Source organism: Rhinopithecus roxellana, chromosome 1 (assembly GCF_007565055.1).
Source record: "Rhinopithecus roxellana isolate Shanxi Qingling chromosome 1, ASM756505v1, whole genome shotgun sequence".
NCBI classification, from domain to species: Eukaryota; Metazoa; Chordata; class Mammalia; order Primates; family Cercopithecidae; genus Rhinopithecus; species Rhinopithecus roxellana.
Window position 1 is genome coordinate 117,973,112 of NC_044549.1, and position 18,815 is coordinate 117,991,926.

At 42.5% G+C, this 18,815-nt stretch overlaps 1 protein-coding gene across 1 annotated transcript in view; it reads right to left on the reverse strand.

Moving 5' to 3' along the window:
• PRKCI (protein kinase C iota) overlaps positions 1–15,433 on the reverse strand; it is an 89,019-nt gene extending 73,586 nt beyond the window's left edge. The window contains exons 1-2 of the mRNA XM_010374966.2: positions 15,093–15,433; positions 1,800–1,921 (exon numbers count right to left, since the gene is read on the reverse strand). Coding sequence (XP_010373268.1) covers positions 1,800–1,921; positions 15,093–15,193 — 223 coding nt within the window. The 5' untranslated portion in view covers positions 15,194–15,433. The remainder of the gene's footprint in view (positions 1–1,799; positions 1,922–15,092) is intronic.
• Positions 15,434–18,815: the final 3,382 nt, after the last annotated feature.

Genomic DNA, 18,815 nt, shown 5'->3' on the forward strand with positions numbered 1-18,815 from the left:
CAGGGCCCATCTTCAGCCTTGACCTTCTAGGCTTGAGCAATCTTACCACCTCAGTCTCCCACATAGCTGGGACCACAGGTGCCCGCTACCGTATCCAGCTAAGTTTTAAAAACTTTTTGTAGAGACAGGGTCTCACAATGTTGCCCAGGCTGTTCTCGAACTCCTGGCCTCAAGCAATCCTCCCACCTCAGCCTCTAAAATGCTGAGATTACAGGCGTAAGCCTATATATATGATAAATGTTTTCTGAGTACAAGTCACTGAGGTATCAGGTTTCTGCCACTACTTTGAAATAGTGATTGTCAAAATCACTTTCATTCCATAATATTTTCTTTAAGGTAATATTCAGCTTAAAAACCCATAATCTTTTAAATTAAAATGTAAGACAAAGCATATTCAAAATTAAAGTGAAGCTGGGGGGCGGGTGTGGTGGCCCAGACCTGTAATCCCAGCACTTTGGGAGGCTTAGGTGGGTAGATCACTTGAGGCCAGGAGTTCAAGACCAGCCTGGGCAACACTGCAAAACCCCGTCTCTTCTACGTATACGAAAATTATCTGGGTGTGGTAGTGCACCCCTGTATCCCAGCTACTAGGGAAGCTGAGGCACAAGAATTGCTCGAACTTGGGAGGCAGAGGTTGCAGTGAGCTGATATCCTGCCACTATACTCCAAGCCTGGGCGACAGAGCCAGACTCTGTCTCAAAAAAAAAAAAAATTAAATTAAAAAATTAAGTGAAGCTGAATGCAGTGGCTCATGCTTGTAATCCCAGTACTTTGGGAGGTCACGGTGGGAAGATCACTTGAGGCCAGGAGTTGGAGACCAGCCTGGACAACTTAGCAAGACCCTGTCTTTAAAAATTAAAAAAAAAGGTTGGGCACGGTGGCTCACACCTGTAATCCCAGCACTTTGGGAGGCTGAGGTGGGCAGATCATGAGGTCAGGAGATCGAGACCATCCTGGCTAACACGGTGAAACCCCGTCTCTACTAAAAATACAAAAAATTAGCAGGACATGGTGGCAGGCACCTGTAGTCCCAGCTACTTTGGAGGCTGAGGCAGGAGAATGGCGTGAATCCGGGAGGCGGAGTTGGCAGTAAGCCAAGATCACGCCACTGCACTCCAGCCTGCGTGACAGAGCGAGACTCCGTCTCAAAATAAATAAATAAATAAACAAACAAAAATTTAATTCAAATAAAAAACAAAATTAAAGTAAAATATCACACTATTTGATGAGATGCTTACCTCGTGCTCAAAAAAGTCAAGTTAGGCTGGGCATGGTGGCTCATGCCTGTAATTACTCCCAGCACTTTGGGAGGCCGAGGTGGGCAGATCACAAGGTCAGGAGTTTGAGACCAGCCTGGCCAACATAGTGAAACGCCCGTCTCTACTAAAAATACAAAAATTAGCCAGGCATGGTGGCGCACGCTTGTAGTCCCAGCTACTCGGAGGGCTGAGGCAGGAGAATTGCTTGAACCTGGGAGGCAGAGGTTGCAGTGAGCTGAGATCAGGCCACTGCACTCCAGCCTCGGCAACAGAGAGAGACTCTGTCTCAAAAAAAAAAAAAAAAAAAAAAAAAAAAAAAAAGGTCAAGTTAATTTCACATCATTTTGGCATAAAAGGGGCAAAACAAAGATTGTACTCTTCAGTATTCTTTTAAACACTTTAAGAAAAAATAAGAATGACATCAAATTTCTAATAGTCTTTCCTCTTAAACTTTTTAGGACTCTTATATTTTTAGAACAAATGATAGAATAAGATCTTAAATAAAATGCTTACACAGGCAGCCCTGCCTTTACCACTCACCTTCCTCATCTATCCACTTCATGGTGAAGAGCTGTTCGTTGTCAAAAGAACACATGTCTCGAACCTCATTGCAAAGGCCCTCAAAGGAGATGGAAGGTTCAAAATGTGTTATCATGATATCCCTGAAAAAGAAAAGGAGTTTTAAGTTTGAAAATGATTAAAAATAATGATGTTCTACATATTACTGAATGCTTGACAATCTGATGAACTTCAGTCATTTTGTGTGTGCATCAACATGCACTGCTTCCAGTAAATGATTTCATTAAAGTAAAAATTAAAATATCAAGCTGGGCATGATGGCTCATGCACTTTGGGAGGCTGAGCTGGGCAGATCACTTTAGCCCAGGAGCTCAAGACCAGCCTGGGCAACATGGTGAAACCCTGTCTCTACTAAAAATACAAAAAAAAAATTATCAAGAGGCTGAGGTGGAAGGATCCTTTCTCAGGCTGGGACCATGGGAGGCAGAGGTTACAGTGAGCCGAGATCACACCACTGCACTCCAGCCTGGGCAACAGAGGAGACTGTCTCAAAAAAATAAATAAAAACAAAAAAAATCAAATACATATATATACACTTGAATAATTATACTGTTTTAAATAGTTTTTAAAAATAAAAATAGAAAATAGTTTACTTATTTATTTATTTATTTATTTATTTTTATTTTTTTTTTTTTTGAGAGGGAGTCTTGCTCTGTCGCCCGGGCTGGAGTGCAGTGGCCGGACCTCAGCTCACTGCAAGCTCCGCCTCCTGGGTTCACGCCATTCTCCTGCCTCAGCCTCCGAAGTAGCTGGGACTACAGGCGCCCGCCACCTCGCCCGGCTAGTTTTTTTTTTGTATTTTCAGTAGAGACGGGGTTTCACCATGTTAGCCAGGATGGTCTCGATCTCCTGACCTCGTGATCCGCCCGTCTCGGCCTCCCAAAGTGCTGGGATTACAGGCTTGAGCCACCGCGCCCGGCCGAAAATAGTTTATTTTAATGACAAAAGAGAATTGCTTGCTTTAAAGCAATCTTTCTTTCAAAGAACCCTCAAGATTACTAGTATGAGGGCATAGGGTTGAAAGAATGTATTCTGGAATTAAATTAGAAGAAGAAAATTTCTATAGAATTTCTCTGTCAAAGAGTAAGTGTAAAATTATCTTTCTTGAATAAGTGGGAAAAAAATTAGTTACACTGGATATCACGAAAATATAACTTCCTTATCAAAGTCCACATTTAAAATTAACACATAGGTAAACATTTATAAACAGCAAGGCTTTTACATAAATTTTACTTTTCAAAAGCTAAAAAACACTTATCAGAACATACAAATACTTTCAAAACATCTGTGTAATACTTGAAAGTGTAAGTATAAGGCCGGGCACAGTGGCTCACGCTTGTAACCCCAACACTTTGGGAGGCCAAGACGGGTAGATCACCTGAGGTTGGGAGTTCAAGACCAGTCTGACTAACGTGGAGAAACCCCATCTCTACTAAAAATACAAAATTAGCCAGGTGTGGTGGCGCATGCCTGTAATCCCAGCTACTCAGAAGGCTGAGGCAGGAGAATCGCTTGAACCCGGGAGGCGGAGATTGCAGTGAACCAATTGAGCCATTGCACTCCAGCCTGGGCAACAAGAGCGAAATTCCATCTCAAAAAAAAAAAAAAAAAAAAGTGTAAGTATAGGCCAGGTGCAGTGGCTAACACCTGTAATCCCAGCACTTTGGGAGGCTGAGGCGGGTGGATCACTCAAGGTCAGGAGTTCGAGACCAGCCTGGCAAACATGGTGAAACACCATCTCTACTAAAAATACAAAAATTAGCCAGGCTTGGTGGTGGGTGCCTATAATCTCAGCTACCTGGGAGCCTGAGGCAGGATAATCTCTTGAACCCAGGAGGCAGAGGTTGCAGTGAGCCGTGATCACGTCACTGCACTCCAGCCTGGGCGAGAAAGTGAGATTCTGTTTCAAAAAAAAAAAAAAGCTTAAGTATAGACACCCATCAGAGACTCCATGAAGGAGTTATGCTTTATCAACTACCACTCCTTAAGTTCCAGGAACTAAAACATTCAAGGGAGTTTTATATAAACACTTCTCTCAGTAATTGCAAAACCACTATGTTCATAACATTCCACAATCACCAGATCCTTGTTACAGTACCAAAGATAAAAATGAGCTGCGAAATAAAGATATTACATTCTAAAGGTATAAAACAAATTATGCATGTATGATGTTTTTTTCTAGTTTAACTTCAACATTAGCACAAATTATTTTATCACTGTTCTTCAACAGAATATAATCTCCTATATCACAAAGATTCCCAAAATGGTGAATTTAGATATGGTTTTAGCTGAATTTTTTTAAGCATTTTTAATTTTGCTATTGAGTTTCAGAAGACAAACTGCTTTCAATGTGCCTATATTCTAAAATATAGAATCTATTATAAAGTTTTTCCTTAGGACTAGTTGCTTTTAAAAAATAAACCCCCAAAAGAATCAAATTCAGTCCTGCTACCTCAGTGTAAGTTTTTCTCCTAAATTAGACTATTCAGAAAAAATACTTTTATTTGCAATAACCATTATAATAATTGGTTTAGGCAGGATTATCCATGAATGGTAAGACCATTGGGCAAAATGTTTTGGGGGACTAGAGTATTCATATAATCTCAAAGAATCACCTCCCAAATTATTAATTATAAAAAAGTCATAAAGCAATTTCCACCTTTTAATAATCAAAAAGATAGTGAACTCAAAAATAACAATTATGAAATATGAATTTGACAATAAAGTAAAAAGGCAATCTTATAAAGCTTTGTCAAAGTAATAAGGGGAAAAGAGAAATCTCTTTGAAGTTCAAGGTCCAGTTTTGGCTCAGCAAGGTGGCTTGCGCCTGTAATCCCACCTACTCAGGATGCTGAGGTGGGAGGATCGCCTCAGGAGTTCAAGGCCAGTCTGAGTGACAGAACAAGACCCTGTCTCTAAAAAAAATTTTTTTTAATTAGCCAGGCATAGTGTATTCCCAGCTACTCACAAAGATCATTTGAGCCCAGGAGTTCAAGGCTGCAGTGAGCCATGATTGAGCCATTGGACTTCAGTTTGGGCGACAGAGCAAGACTCTGTCTCTAAAAAAAAAACACACACTCAGCTTTGTATTGTGGGTTACTAAGTCTCAATGTTATCATCTGAAAAATGGAGATAATCATATATGCCTCTGAGTATTATCATGAAGACTAAATAAAAATAAGTGCAGCTTGAGTCTGGGAGGTTGAGGCTGCAGTGAGCTGTGACTATGTCACTGCACTTCAGCCTGGGTGATGGAGGAAGACACTGACTCAAAAAATGAAAAATAAATGAAAATAAATGAGTGCAGCCAGGCAAGGTGGCTCATGCTATAATCCCAGCACTTTGAAAGGTCAATGTGGGAGGATTGCTTGGGTACAGGAGTTCAAGACCTGCCTGGGCAACATAGGGAGACCTTGTCTCTACAAAAAAATTTAAAATGAGCCAGACACAGTGGTGCGTGCCTACAGTCCCAACTACTTGGGAGGCTGAGATAGGAGGATTGCTTGAGCCTGGGCAGTTAAGGCTGCAGTGAGCCGTGATTATACCACTGTACTCAGTCTGGGTGACAGAGTAGGAATGTGCCTCAAAAAAAAAAAAAAAGAAAGTGCCAAATACTTATCACAGTTCTTTTTCTTTTGTTCCATTTTTTTTGGTTGAGGTTTTTTTTTTTTGAGACGGAGTCTCACTCTGTCACCCAGGTTGAAGTGCAGTGGCACGATTACAGGCGTGAGCCACTGCACTCGTTCTCAGTAACAGTTCTGAATAACACTAACTTTAATTCTTTAAAAGCTTTTTTCTTTAATTGACAGAAACTTTTCTATTATATTTCACTAAGAGATTATTGCTATAATTCAATACCGTCTAGAAAATCCTAGCCAATGATTAAAAATAAAAAAGGCTGGGTGCAGTGGCTCACACCTGTAATCCTAGCACTTTGGGAGGCCAAGGTGGGTGGACAACCTGAGGTTAGGAGTTCGAGACCAGCCTGGCCAACATGGTGAAATCCCATCTCTACTAAAACTACAAAAATTAGCCAGGCACGGTGGTGCGTGCCTGTAATCCCAGCTACTCAGGAAGCTGAGGCAGGGGAATCACTTGAACTTGGGAGGCGGAGGTTGCAGTGAGCCAAGATCACACCACTACACTCCAGGCTGGGCGACAGAGTGAGACTCTGTCTCAGAAAACATAAAATAAATAAATAAATAAGATATAGAAAAGAAGAGGCAAAACTGCTACTTGCAGATGACATTCTCTACCTTAAAAATTCTAAGACAGGTAAATTATTAGTAAGGTGGAAAGTTTAATTTAAACATACAAAAAGAAAACAGTATATAATAGGTCTACGAGAAGACCCCATTCACAAAAGCATATGATTATAAAATATATAGGAATAGGCTGGGCACAGTGGCTCAGGCCTGTAATCTCAGCACTTTCAGAGGCCAAGGCAGATGGATCACCTGAGGTAAGGAGTTCCAGACCAGCCTGGCCAACATGGTGAAACTTCATCTTCACTAAAAATACAAAAATGAGCCGGGCATGGTGGCGCCTTGCCTGTAATCCCAGCTACTCAAGAGACTGAGGCTGGAGAATCGCTTGAACCTGGGAGGCAGAGGTTGCAGTGAGCCAAGACCACGCCACTGTACTCCAGCCTGGATGACAGAGCAAGACTCCATCTCAAAAAAAAAAAAAAAAAAAAAAAATTAAATAACGAAATCAAGCCATTCCATAACATATATCAAAGTTAACTATAATATTACAATAATTAAACCAATAGTGGTATGTGCAAAAATAGATCTCTCCCCTAAAATCAATGAAACAACAGAAAGTACCTATGCACATTGTGAGAAATTTAGTATACAACAGAGTTACCATTTCAAATCAGTGATAAAAGGACAATCTGTCCAATAATGGTATTAGAATAAATTTTGAAAAAAAAAAAAAGTAGTGTCAGTACCCTATAAATGACTAAACCCCAAAATACCATATTCACTGAAAAGATAATCACTTTAAAAATTTCATAATAGGTCAGGCGCAGTGGCTCACACCTACAATCCCAGCACTTAAGGAGGCCAAAGCAGGTGAGTCACTTGAGGTCACGAGTTTGGGACCAGCCTGGCCAACATGGCAAAACCCTGTCTCTACTAAAAATACAAAAATTAGCCAGGCATGGTGGCACATGCCTGTAATCCCAGCTACTTGGGAGGCTGAGGCAGGAGAATCACTTGAACCCAGGAGGCAGAGGCTGCAGTGAGCCAGGATCGTGCCACTACACTCCAGCTTGGGCGACAGAGCAAGACACTGTCTCAAAAAACAAACAAAAATTAGCTGGGTGTTGTGGCGTGGGTGTTGTGGCATGCACCTATAATCCCAGCTACTTAAAAGGCTGAGGCAGGAGGATTGTTAGAACCCAGGAGGCAAAGGTTGCAGTAAGACGAGATCACGCCACTGGGTCCCACCCTGGGAAAGAAAGCGAGACTCTGTCTCAAAAAAAAAAAAAAAAAAAAAAAAAAAAAGTTGCATAATAGAAGAAAAATAGAGTATTTTTAAATGAAAAACACATCTACCTAAGACAGCAAGTCCAGAAACTATCAAGGAAATTCTTAAAAAGGGCAGATTTGATTAAATAAAAACAAAAAACTCCAGACTAGCAAAAGATTGGGGAAATGCTGGCAACTTTAACAAAATGTCAATGTCCTGTCAACAAATTAATAAGAAAAATAATACAACAGAAAATGGGTAAAATAGGAATAAACAATCCAGAAGAAATATAAATTATCATTAATATATAAAAGATACTCATAAAAATAAGTTACCATTTTTTTTGCCAAGCCGACAGTCAAAAATTTAAAAGACAGATAACATGCAATGGGAATATAAGGAAGAAGCTTCACTAGTCCTGTTGTTAAGAATGTAAATTAACCTCTTGTGGGAAACAATATCAAATTTTGAGATAGGCATATCTTTGACTATATTTGCAAGAATATATATTAAATATAAGGAGGTTCCATCAACATTATTTGAAATAGTGAGTTGATGAAGACAACTTTAAACGTTCATCAACCCGAAAAAAGATTAAACATATTATGGCGGCTGGGTGCAATGGCTCACGCCTGTAATTCCTACACCCTGAGAGGCCGAGGCAGGAGAATCACTTGAGCACAGGAGCTGGAGACCAGCCCTGTCTCTACAAAATACAAAAAAAAAATTAGCTGAGCCTAGTGGTATGCACCGTAATCCCAGCTACTCAGGAGGCTAAGGTGGGAGGACTGCTTGAACCCGGGGTGGTTGAGGCTGCAAAGGACCTAGATCATGCCACTGCACTCCAGCGTAGGCAACAGAATCAGACTCTGTCTCTTAAAACAACAACAACAACAACAACAATTGTAGAACACTGTATTACCAACTATAAAGAGGTCCGTCTATCCTGGCATAGAAAGATGACCATGATTTTTTAAATCAAGTTGCAGATGCATGTGTGGAAATACGAACTCATTTATTGGAAAAATAAAAGGGTATGTCTGTGTGTGTGTATGCACATAAATATCTATACTTATAAATATACCGATATGATATAGAATATCCCAAACTGTTAACGATGGCTACCTCTAGAAAGTGGGAGCAAGACAGCCATAAAAAAGAACGAAATCACATCTTCTAGACCAGCATGGATGGAATTGAAGGCCATTATCCCTAGTGAAAAAAATCAGAAACAGAAAGCCGGATACAACATAATCTCTTATAAGTAAGAGCTAAACAAAAGACACACATGGACATAAAGAGGGAATAACAGACATTGGAGACTACAAAAGGTGGGAGGGGGATGAGGGTTGAAAAATACCTATCGGGTACAGGTAATTTTCTAGGTTTTACTGTTTACTGTTCAGGTGATGGGTACACTAAGTGACCAGACTTCACTGCTACATGATATAAGCATGTAAGAAAGAAAGAAATTTGCACTTGTACCCTTTAAATATATAAAAATGAACTAATAAAATAAGGTGAGAGTGAGAGACTACAGGAGAACTTTATGTGTGTGTGTATATATAAAAATTTTTTTTTTGAGACAAGGTCTCACTCTGTTGTCCAGGCTGGAGTGCAGTGGTGCAATCACAGCTCACTGCAGCCTTGACTTCCTGGCCTCAGGTGTTTCTCCCATCTCACCCTCCGAGTAGCTAGGATAACAGGCTAATTTTTTTGTAGAGTTAGGGTTTCACCCCATTCAGCCCAGGCTGGTCTCCAACTCCTGCGCTCAAGTGATTCACCTACCCTGACCTCCCAAAATGTTGGGATTACAGGCATGAACCACCGCACCCAGCCTCTTTCTGTATTTCTGTATTTTTAAAATTCAGTTTTAGTGCCTTGCCTTTGTGATCTGTACTTGGCCACTGGTGTCATTTTTGTTTCTATTATCATTCTCAGTCACATTCCTACATAGGTTAGCTGTCAAGCACAGTGCTTGCAACATAGAGCAGACAGACAATAAATAATTGTTCCGTTCTTTCTGACATTTCCTCCTGAATACCTCATAAGCACCTAGAACTCAAAATTCAGGGAACTGTTTCAGCCAATTAATTAACTTCTCCCACACATCTCTTCCACATTCCCCAGTCTCTCTTAAACAAGAAACCTATGATTGTCCAACTCCCGTCACCCCCATAAGACTACCTTTAATTCTACTGATACTACGCCTTAAAATTTCCACTGAATCCATATACTCTTTTCTCTCTCCTTAAAATCTCTCACCTGGACTACTTCAAAAACCTCCAAATCAGTTTCATGCATCACCAATCCATCTCCCATACTGATTTCAAGTGTTATCTTTCTAAAATGGAAATCTGATTATGTGTTTCTTTTACTTAAAATTTTCATCACTGAGAAAAAGTCTGAACTCTGCAGTATGACATTCAAGGGTCTTCACAATCTAGCCCCTATGAACTTTCTAGGCCTCATCTCTCACCAGTGCCTACTTCATACTTTATATCCTAATAAGGAATGAATATGAGACTAACAACCAAACTGATCTTAATTCTCCAAACTTACCATGTGGTTGTTTAATGCCTATAACACCCACCTAACATCATTATTCACTAGGCAAACTCCTAGCTATCCTTTAAAAGCCTCAGACATTTCCTCCAGGAAGGCTTCCATCATCCCAAACTCCTCCCCAATATTCATTCCTGCAAATACCTTACATACGTACTTCAAATTTAATTGTTTCTATTGTAACTCATGTCTTTCCCTCCGCAAGTCTCTTAGTTCCTTAAAGGCAGAGCCTTACCTATCTCTACATTCTCTGTGCTACGACAGCATCATGTGCTTGGATTACAGATGTTCAACAATATTTACTAAACTCAGTTTGAATAATCTCTGGTAATATTTGAAATCTTAAGCAAGATCGGAATTTTTAAAATTCATGTTTAAATTAGGCTCATTTCAATCATAAAAAAAAAAAACAGACACTAAAATTGTAAAAGGGCGGTGGGAGTTGCATTCAAAAGCTATCACAAACTAAGGACCTCTGGGGAGAATTTTTCTATAGAGTTACTTCTTTCTCCTTTGCTTCCTCAGTTTCTGCTTCTTCACAACTTTCATTTGCACATTGTCAGTTCTGGCCTCACCAGACTCTCTCTGCAACTCCAGCTTCAGTTCCCAGTGCTGACCAATTTTATCTCCATATTATCTCATTCAAATTTCTGAGGGTTTTTTGTGTTTGGTTTTGGTTTTTTGGCACCAGGCTAGCATGCTCTATTTTTTTCTCTCTCTGGCCAAGCTATGGATAAGCTGCCCTAGGGTTAGGTGCCACGGCTGAAGCTCCAAGACCAATCAGCTAACATCCCCCCAACCCTCAAGATACCACTTGTATTTCCTCAAAACCATTACTAAAGTATATTTCTAAAATAATCTTGCATTTCTTTCAAAAACAAGTCTTGCCTAGACTTGTTCACAGTAAGAAAAACTCTACATACTTCTTCACTGAAGCAGCTATTCCAAATATGCAAAGAGTTAACAATCTTTTATTTCTAGATGTGCACAGAAGGAATCCTCTGTATTGTTATTACTGCTTGGCAGCAATGGTTTAAAAAGAACTTTTACAAGCTTTCTGCAAAAATTTCCATACACATATAATGTAAAGATACAAGCAGTCCAGATGTTGCCTTGGTAAAGTCTATCCCATAATATCAAGTAATTTTATATAAGGATAAGCACATACATTAACAGTTTATCACTAATTAGCAAAACCTGTTTCTCTTCCTCCAACCTAATAACATTAGGTAATAACTGAAGGCCCCTCACTGGAAACCTTCCTTGCTAGGAAACGACGGGTGCAGGCCATGAGAAAGGCATCTAACTAAGACGTGGTGTCCAATAAAATTTAATTTTCAGTGCTATTAATCTCTTGCTTAAAAACTAGATATAAATTGGCTGGACAAGATGGCTCATGCCTGTAATCCTAGCACTTTGGGAGACCGAGGTGGGCAGATCACTTAAGGTCAGGAGTTCGAGACCAACCTGGCGAACATGGTGAAAACCCGTCTCTACTAAAACACAAAAATTAGCTGGGCGTGGTGGCGCTTGCCTGTAGTCCCAGCTACTCGGGAGGCAGAGGCAGCAGAATCGCTTGAACGTGGGAGATGGAGTTTGCAATAAGCTGAGATCACGCCACTGCACTCCAGCCTGGGCGACAGAGCGAGACTCTATCTCCAAAAAAATAAATAAATAAAATAAAAATAAAAACTAGAAAAAAATTAAATGTTATTTGATCTAGAGATAACACATTTTCACTGAGATCAAGCTTAACAGAATAACAACACTATACACATCTTTGAAAAGAGAGGGCAATTTATTCACTAAAAAATGCTGGCTATTAAATGAGTCAACATTCACTGGAAGGAAATATTGTTAGAAAAGGGTAGTGGGGCCAGGTACAGGGGCTCACACCTGTAATCCCAGCACTTTGAGAGGGTGAGGCAGGAGGATCACTTGAGCCCAGGAGTTTGAGATCAGCCTGGGCAACACAGTGAGAGCTTGTCTCTATTTAAAAAAGAAAGAAAGAAAGAAAAGGGTAGAGGGATAGAGGAAATGCTATGTAATAATGGCCCTTCAGAAGATTGGAGAGAAAAGAAAACTTTTTCAAATGCAGAATGTTCTTACATTTCTTGGAATAAAGGAAGCATTTTCTATTTTAAAATCAGGTAGGTGTTCTAGTTAGCCAACCTGTTTATTAACTATCCTTGTCCGTGACTCATTTTAGCTTCATCTATATTAATGAGCAGCTGACTATGTAATACCACAATCATCAGTTTAGACTATACAAACACAGAATCTTAACAGATCTAATTTCAGAGGACAGAAATTTGGTACAATTTAAAGTGCTGATATTGTCTTTAAATGAGGCTTGAAATGAAGGTACCATTAGAAAGCTTTCACTGAGCAAAGACCAGTATACAATGGGCAAGAGGTTATCTGTGCCTCAGCAAAATTTCACAGATTTTAGAAGACAATGTTACCTTGAATGTCTTGGAAAATTTTTAGTCAAACACTAAAGAAGCTGTATGTCCTTATTCTCTTCTTTTTAATAACTGGAGCAATAAGCCAAGATAATTTGCTATCTAAATTCATGAAGTACAGCAAGACTTCGATTTCTTCTCAAAGGAGAAGTTTACAACGATTTTCATTTCCTAACTAGGCCTATTTACATGTGTCAAACTAATATAAATGGGAAAACAGAAAGAAGCACTAATTTCTTTTTTTTTTCTTTTTTCTTTTTTTTTTTTTGAGACAAGAGTCTCGCTCTGTCGCCCAGGCTGGAGAGCAGTGGCGCGATCTCAGCTCACTGCAAGCTCCGCCTTCTGGGTTCACGCCATTCTCCTGCTCAGCCTCCCGAGTAGCTGGGACTACAGGCGCCCGCCACCTCGCCAGGCTAGTTTTTCATATTTTTTAGTAGAGACGGGGTTTCACTGTGTTAGCCAGGATGGTCTGGATCTCCTGACCTCGTGATCCGCCCGTCTCAGCCTCCCAAAGTGCTGGGATTACAGGCTTGAGCCACCGCGCCCAGCAGAAGCACTAATTTCTTACCTTTCACAGACTCATTGGAGAAGATGATCTCAATTTAATAAGCCAAGAATTTATTGAAAGCCTTAGGGCCAGGCGCAGTGGCTCATGCCTGTAATCCCAGCACTTTGGGAGGCTGAGGCGAGCGCATCATTTGAGGCCAGGAGATCAAGACAAGCCTGGCCAACATGGTGAAACCCCGTCTCTACTAAAAACACAAAAATTAGCCAGGTGTGGTGGCGCATGCCTGTAATACCAGCTACTCGGGAGGCTAAGGCAAGCGAACTGCTCAAACCCGGGAGGCAGAGGGTGCAGTGAGCCAAGATCATGCCACTGCACTCCAGCATGGGTAACAGGGTAAGACTGTGTCTCAAAAACCAACAAACAAAAATAAAATAAAAGAATAAAGTGAAACATCTCATTCATCAAATTACAAGTAAGGGTTTTTTTTTTTTTTTTTTTTTGAGACGGAGTCTCGCTCTGCCGCCCAGGCTGGAGTGCTGTAGCCGGATCTCAGCTCACTGCAAGCTCCGCCTCCTGGGTTCACGCCATTCTCCTGCCTCAGCCTCCCAAGTAGCTGGGACTACAGGCGCCGCCACCTCGCCCGGCTAATTTTTTTGTATTTTTTTTAGTAGAGACGGGGTTTCACCATGTTAGCCAGGATGGTCTCGATCTCCTGACCTCGTGATCCGCCCGTCTCGGCCTCCCAAAGTGCTGGGATTACAGGCTTGAGCCACCGCGCCCGGCCACAAGTAAGGGTTTTTAAAAAAAGCAAAGGAAGCTTTTTTCTCGCCTTGCAAAGTTCATGGCTGACCATCCTCAAGTCAAAACAGTTCTTGTGACAACCACAAACTTTGAAAAAATATACACATATTTCTTGGTACTGATTTAAAATCAAAACCTCCTTATTCAATTTTACCTGTTTAAACACAAAGGTATCATACTGTCCTATATAACTCCAATAAACTACTCCTGCATACAGTCAGGCTAATAATAAACAGAGGCCAGAGGCTTCATGGCAGCAAACTAGTAAGTCCTTACATCAAATCAACACAACATTTAGGGGCTTAGATTTTCTCTGAAATCAAAACAAGAGAAGCAGTTTGAGAGTTTGCTATCTTCACTGATCCTCTCAGGAATGTAAAAGTATGCACTGCAATTTCAACCTACCACTGCTTGAGTTTTTTAAAGCAATTTACTTCTACCTGGACAAGCAGTAAGGCAAGCCAAAGTAGCTGGGTTTTTTGTGACTTCTCAGTCTCAAACCTTTATGGTCACACTAACATTTCACATTTCTAATGCTCCTAAACATAATTATCTCAAAAAAAAAAAAAATTCAAACTACAACTGAATTTAAAGGAAGGGGGCACTTTGCGTCACTGATAGAAAATGATTTAACACAATGAACTCAGAACGGTGTTTTTTTTTGTAACCATAGTAAGGGAGTGAAGATCAGAGAATTTAAAACTGTAAGTAGGCTAGTCTTCTCACCTTGCAGTATCTCACCCTATCGGGTAGTCGTTGAAACAACACTGAGAAAGAAAGGCTCACAAAATTTTGATTTACACACATGCAACTTAATCTTGACGAGACATAAGTACCCACTGCACGTCCCTGAAAACGCATCGACTTGATTCTTAAATACAACCCCTATGTCTAACACACTGGCAGTGCAGATACACTACGTGAACACAACGGGGATGAAGATACATCTAAGAGAACGAGAGGCGTTAGGCCTGCTGGTAATCAAAACGGTCAGCTAACTGAAGTAGTCCCGTTTTCTATCCCCACAGCAAACAGAGTTAACTAAAGCACCACTGGGAATCCTCAACTCGCAACCCTAAATACACCCAGACTTAAGGATGCAAGGCCACTACAAAGCTCTCAGTAGACGAGTCTCTCGTCCACACCAGGTGCACCTACTCTATCCCCTAGGTTCCTCCTCGGACCCTACTCTGGCCCCTCGGGTCCCCGCACCGCCATACCTGGGTACCCCCCGAGTCCTGCGTCCCCTTGCTTCGCCCCCACCCTCATCACTTCGTAACTCGCCCTGAGTCACCGGAGCCGCCTGCCCGCCCTCCCAACCCAACCCGCCTAGCCCAACCCGCCTACAACACCTCCAGCCCCTCACCCTCCCCTCCTCCATGCCGAGTGGAGCCGGCCTGTCCCCTCCCGCCCTCCGCCCTGCCCCAGGACACTCACCCGCGGTAGTAGGCTTTCACTCGGACCTGGTGGGAATGGTCCCCGCTGCCGCCGCCTGCGACCGTGTGGGACATGGTGCTGCTGTCCCTCTGAGTCGGCATCTCCTCACTCCCCTGCCTCAACACTGGAGGCCGGGGGTGCGGGGGGTCGCTCCGGACCCCGTGGGGGACTCCGCCGCCCGCGCCTGTCGGAGAGCCGCGGCCGTCAGCCCACCTACCTGCCCACCTCGCCCGCAGCGCCAACCCAAGGGTCGCCTCGCCGGAGCAGCCGGAACCGCGCGGCTCCTCCCACTCCCCGTAGGCGCCGCAGCCTCTATAGCCGCCTGGGCCCAGGACACCTCCTGCGTCGGTCCCTCCCACTTCGCTCGCTCCAAAGGCCCACATTCCGGGGTAGGGCGGGCGCAACCATCTAGCCAGCTCAAGGAGCCTCAATACCGGGCTGAACCATCCTTACGGGGATAGAGAAAGGGGACAGGGGGAATGGGAGACGCTGCTTATGGCATCAAACACGCCGGGAGGGGTGCTTTCACGCGAGCTGTGAAAGAGACAATGACCAGCTCTAGATCACTAAAGTCTCTTCCCTGCAGGAACAATGGTAGGGACAAATTCTACGACACCTCACCCTAGCCTCCCAACTTGGTCACGCCTGCGGTCGGCCGACTTGGCACCCGGGATAGATTTGCGTGCAGGTTTCTGGGATTTGGAGTCCTCATGGGATTCTGGGACTTGAGGTTCCTTGCGCGTAGGGTTCCGCGCATTCCCGCTGATGAAGTCTCTCTCTCCAGCGTGCTCCCTGGAGCTGTCGGGGTGGAAAACCTGGATCTAGCTTGGGCATCTGAAGGTCCTGGAAATGACTGGGCTTCCTTACGTTCTAGATTTTATTATCTGATTAAGTCTCCCATCTTCTAATTGCATAAATCGTCTAAATTATACATGTCTTTTTGGGGAACAAGAATTTGGTTACCTGCTCAGCGTAACCTCTTTTATGGAAATAATTTAATAACATATGTAACAAATATAATAAAGGAAGAAAGTCAACCAGAAGATATGATGAAAACCCGATTTTTCTTATTTGGGGGCCCCCATATCTAGGCCCTTGTAGACTGCCCTTGCATGGAACAAGAGCATAGTGAATACTTACCCAATCAAGTCAGTCAATCCAAGAGCATTTCATTCTGTTAAAAACTGGCTTACCAAGGATTAGAAAGAATCAGCCTTGTAACCTAGTCTCTGACTTTCCTAGGATCTTGGCTCTGACACATAATTGACACTGCAACTACAGGTAGCATGAATCTAGCCCCTGCAGCAGTCCTGGTGCTGAACCAGTTGGAATAATCAAAGAAATAGCTTTCTTTACGATGATAAAATAGGGTTGGGGGACTGAGTCATCAGTTATGTGTGACACTTTAGCGTGGTACGACATCCTCCAACTGCTACAGACTTGGATTATATACTCTTACTAAAAATTCCCCTTGAGTCAGGCAAAGTGCTACATGCCTGTAGTCCCAGCCTTTGAGAGGCTGAGGCAGGAGGATCACTTGAGCCCAGGAGTTCACGGCCAGCCTGAGCAACATGGTGAGACCCCATCTCTTAAATAGACAAACAAAAATCCCACTGAAAACTTGATATCAGGTTTTCAGCAATTGGAGACCTGCATCAGCATGTTTAATATGGAGGGATTAACTATGGAATATACATTATTTCTAGTGGAAAATTGAGCAGGCTTGTGACAAATTTGTAATGCTGTAGAAAAAGAAATTTATGTCATATAGGGAGTGAAAATGTATAGAGAAATGAAAGGTAAGACATGGAAAGTGTTCTTGATCTTGATTCCTTAACATTTTGAAAAATCCTTCTTCATTGACAGCATGCTTTGATTTTGAAGGTGACCATTGTTTCTAGAGGAGGCTTACTGCTTACTTTGTCAGCTATGAGAATCTGTACATATTGATAATTTGCATCAATACCACTGTATAAATAAGTTTTCTTTCTCTGAAAGATGGAACTTTACTTGTGATTATCAGGGAAAGCATTTTTTGTTTTCATTTTTTTAGAGATGGAGACTCACTATGATGCTTAGGCTGGAGTGCAGTGGCTAGTCACAAATGCGCTCATAGCACACTACAGTCTTGAACTTCTTGACTCAAGCACTCCTCCCACCACAGCCTCCTGAGTAGCTGGGACTACAGGTGCATTCCACTACACCTGGATAACATTTTTTTGTTTTAAAGTCTATCTTTTCTGATAGTAATATAGCCACTGCAGCTCCCTTAAGGTTGCTGTTTAGATGGTATATCTGTTTTGTTTTTTTTTTTTTTTTTTTAAGATGGAGTCTCATTCTGTTGCCCAGGCTGGAGTGCAGTGGCATGATCTCGGCTCACTGCAACCTCCACCTCCCAGGTTCAAGCGATTCTCCTGCCTCAGCCTCCTGAGTAGCTAGGATTACAGGCACGCACCACCATGCCTGGCTAATTTTTGTGTTTTTAATAGAGCCGGGGTTTCGCCATGTTGGCCAGGGTGGTCTCAAACTCCTGACCTCAGGTGATGCGCCTGCCTTAGCCTCTCAAAGTGCTGTGATTACAGATGTGAGCCACCGTGCCCAGCCAGTATATCTTTAAAAAAAAAATTTTTTTTTTCTTTGGCCGGGCACAGTGGCTCACGCCTGTAATCCCAGCACTTTGGGAGGCTGAGATGGGCGGATCACAAGGTCAGGAGATCAAGACCATCCTGGCTAACATGGTGAAACCCCGTCTCTACTAAAAATACAAAAATTAGCTGGGCGCAGTGGCAGGTGCCTGTAGTCCCAGCTATACGGGAGGTTGAGGCAGGAGAATGGTGTGAACCCGGGAGGCGGAGCTTGCAGTGAGCTGAGATTGCCCCACTGCACTTCAGCCTGGGCGACAGAGAGAGACTCCGTCTCAAAAAAAAAAGAATTTTTAACTTACAATCTGTTTGCATCTTTAAATCTAAAGTGTATATACTGTATATATAATATCACACCATTGGAACTTGTTTTGTTATCCAGTCTGACAATCTCCATCTTTGGTTAAGTTATTTAATTTGGCCAGGCACAGTGGCTCATGCCTGTAATCCCAGCACTTTGGGAGGTCGAGGTGGGTGGATCATTTCAGGTCAGGAGTTCAAGACCAGCCTGGCCAACATGGAGAAACCCCGTCTCTACTAAAAATACAAAAATTAGTCGGGCGTGGTGGCATATGCCTGTAATCCCAGCTACTCGGGAGGCTGAGGCAGGAGAATCGCTTGAGCCTGGGAGGCAGAGGTTGTGGTGAGCCGAGATGACGCCACTGCACTCCAGTCTGGGCGACAGTGTGAGACCCTGTCCCAAAAAAACAAACAAACAAAAGTTATTTGGCCGAGTGCAGTGGCTCACACCTGTAATCCCAGCACTTTGGGAGGCCAAGGGGGGGGGGGTGGATCACCTGAAGTCAGGAGTTCGAGACCAGCCTGGCCAATATGGTGAAACCCTATCTCTACTACAGAAATGAGCCTGGTGTGATGGTGGCCACCTGTAATCCCAGCTACTCAGGAGGCTGAGGCAGGAGAATCACTTGAACCTGGGAGGCAGAGGGAGCAGTGAGCCAAGATCACACCATTGCACTCCAGCCTGGGCAACAAGAGTGAAACTCCATCTTAAAAAAAAAAAAAAAAAAGTTATTTAATTCATTTGATTTTTATGTACTTATGTGACTGGAATTTCATCTGC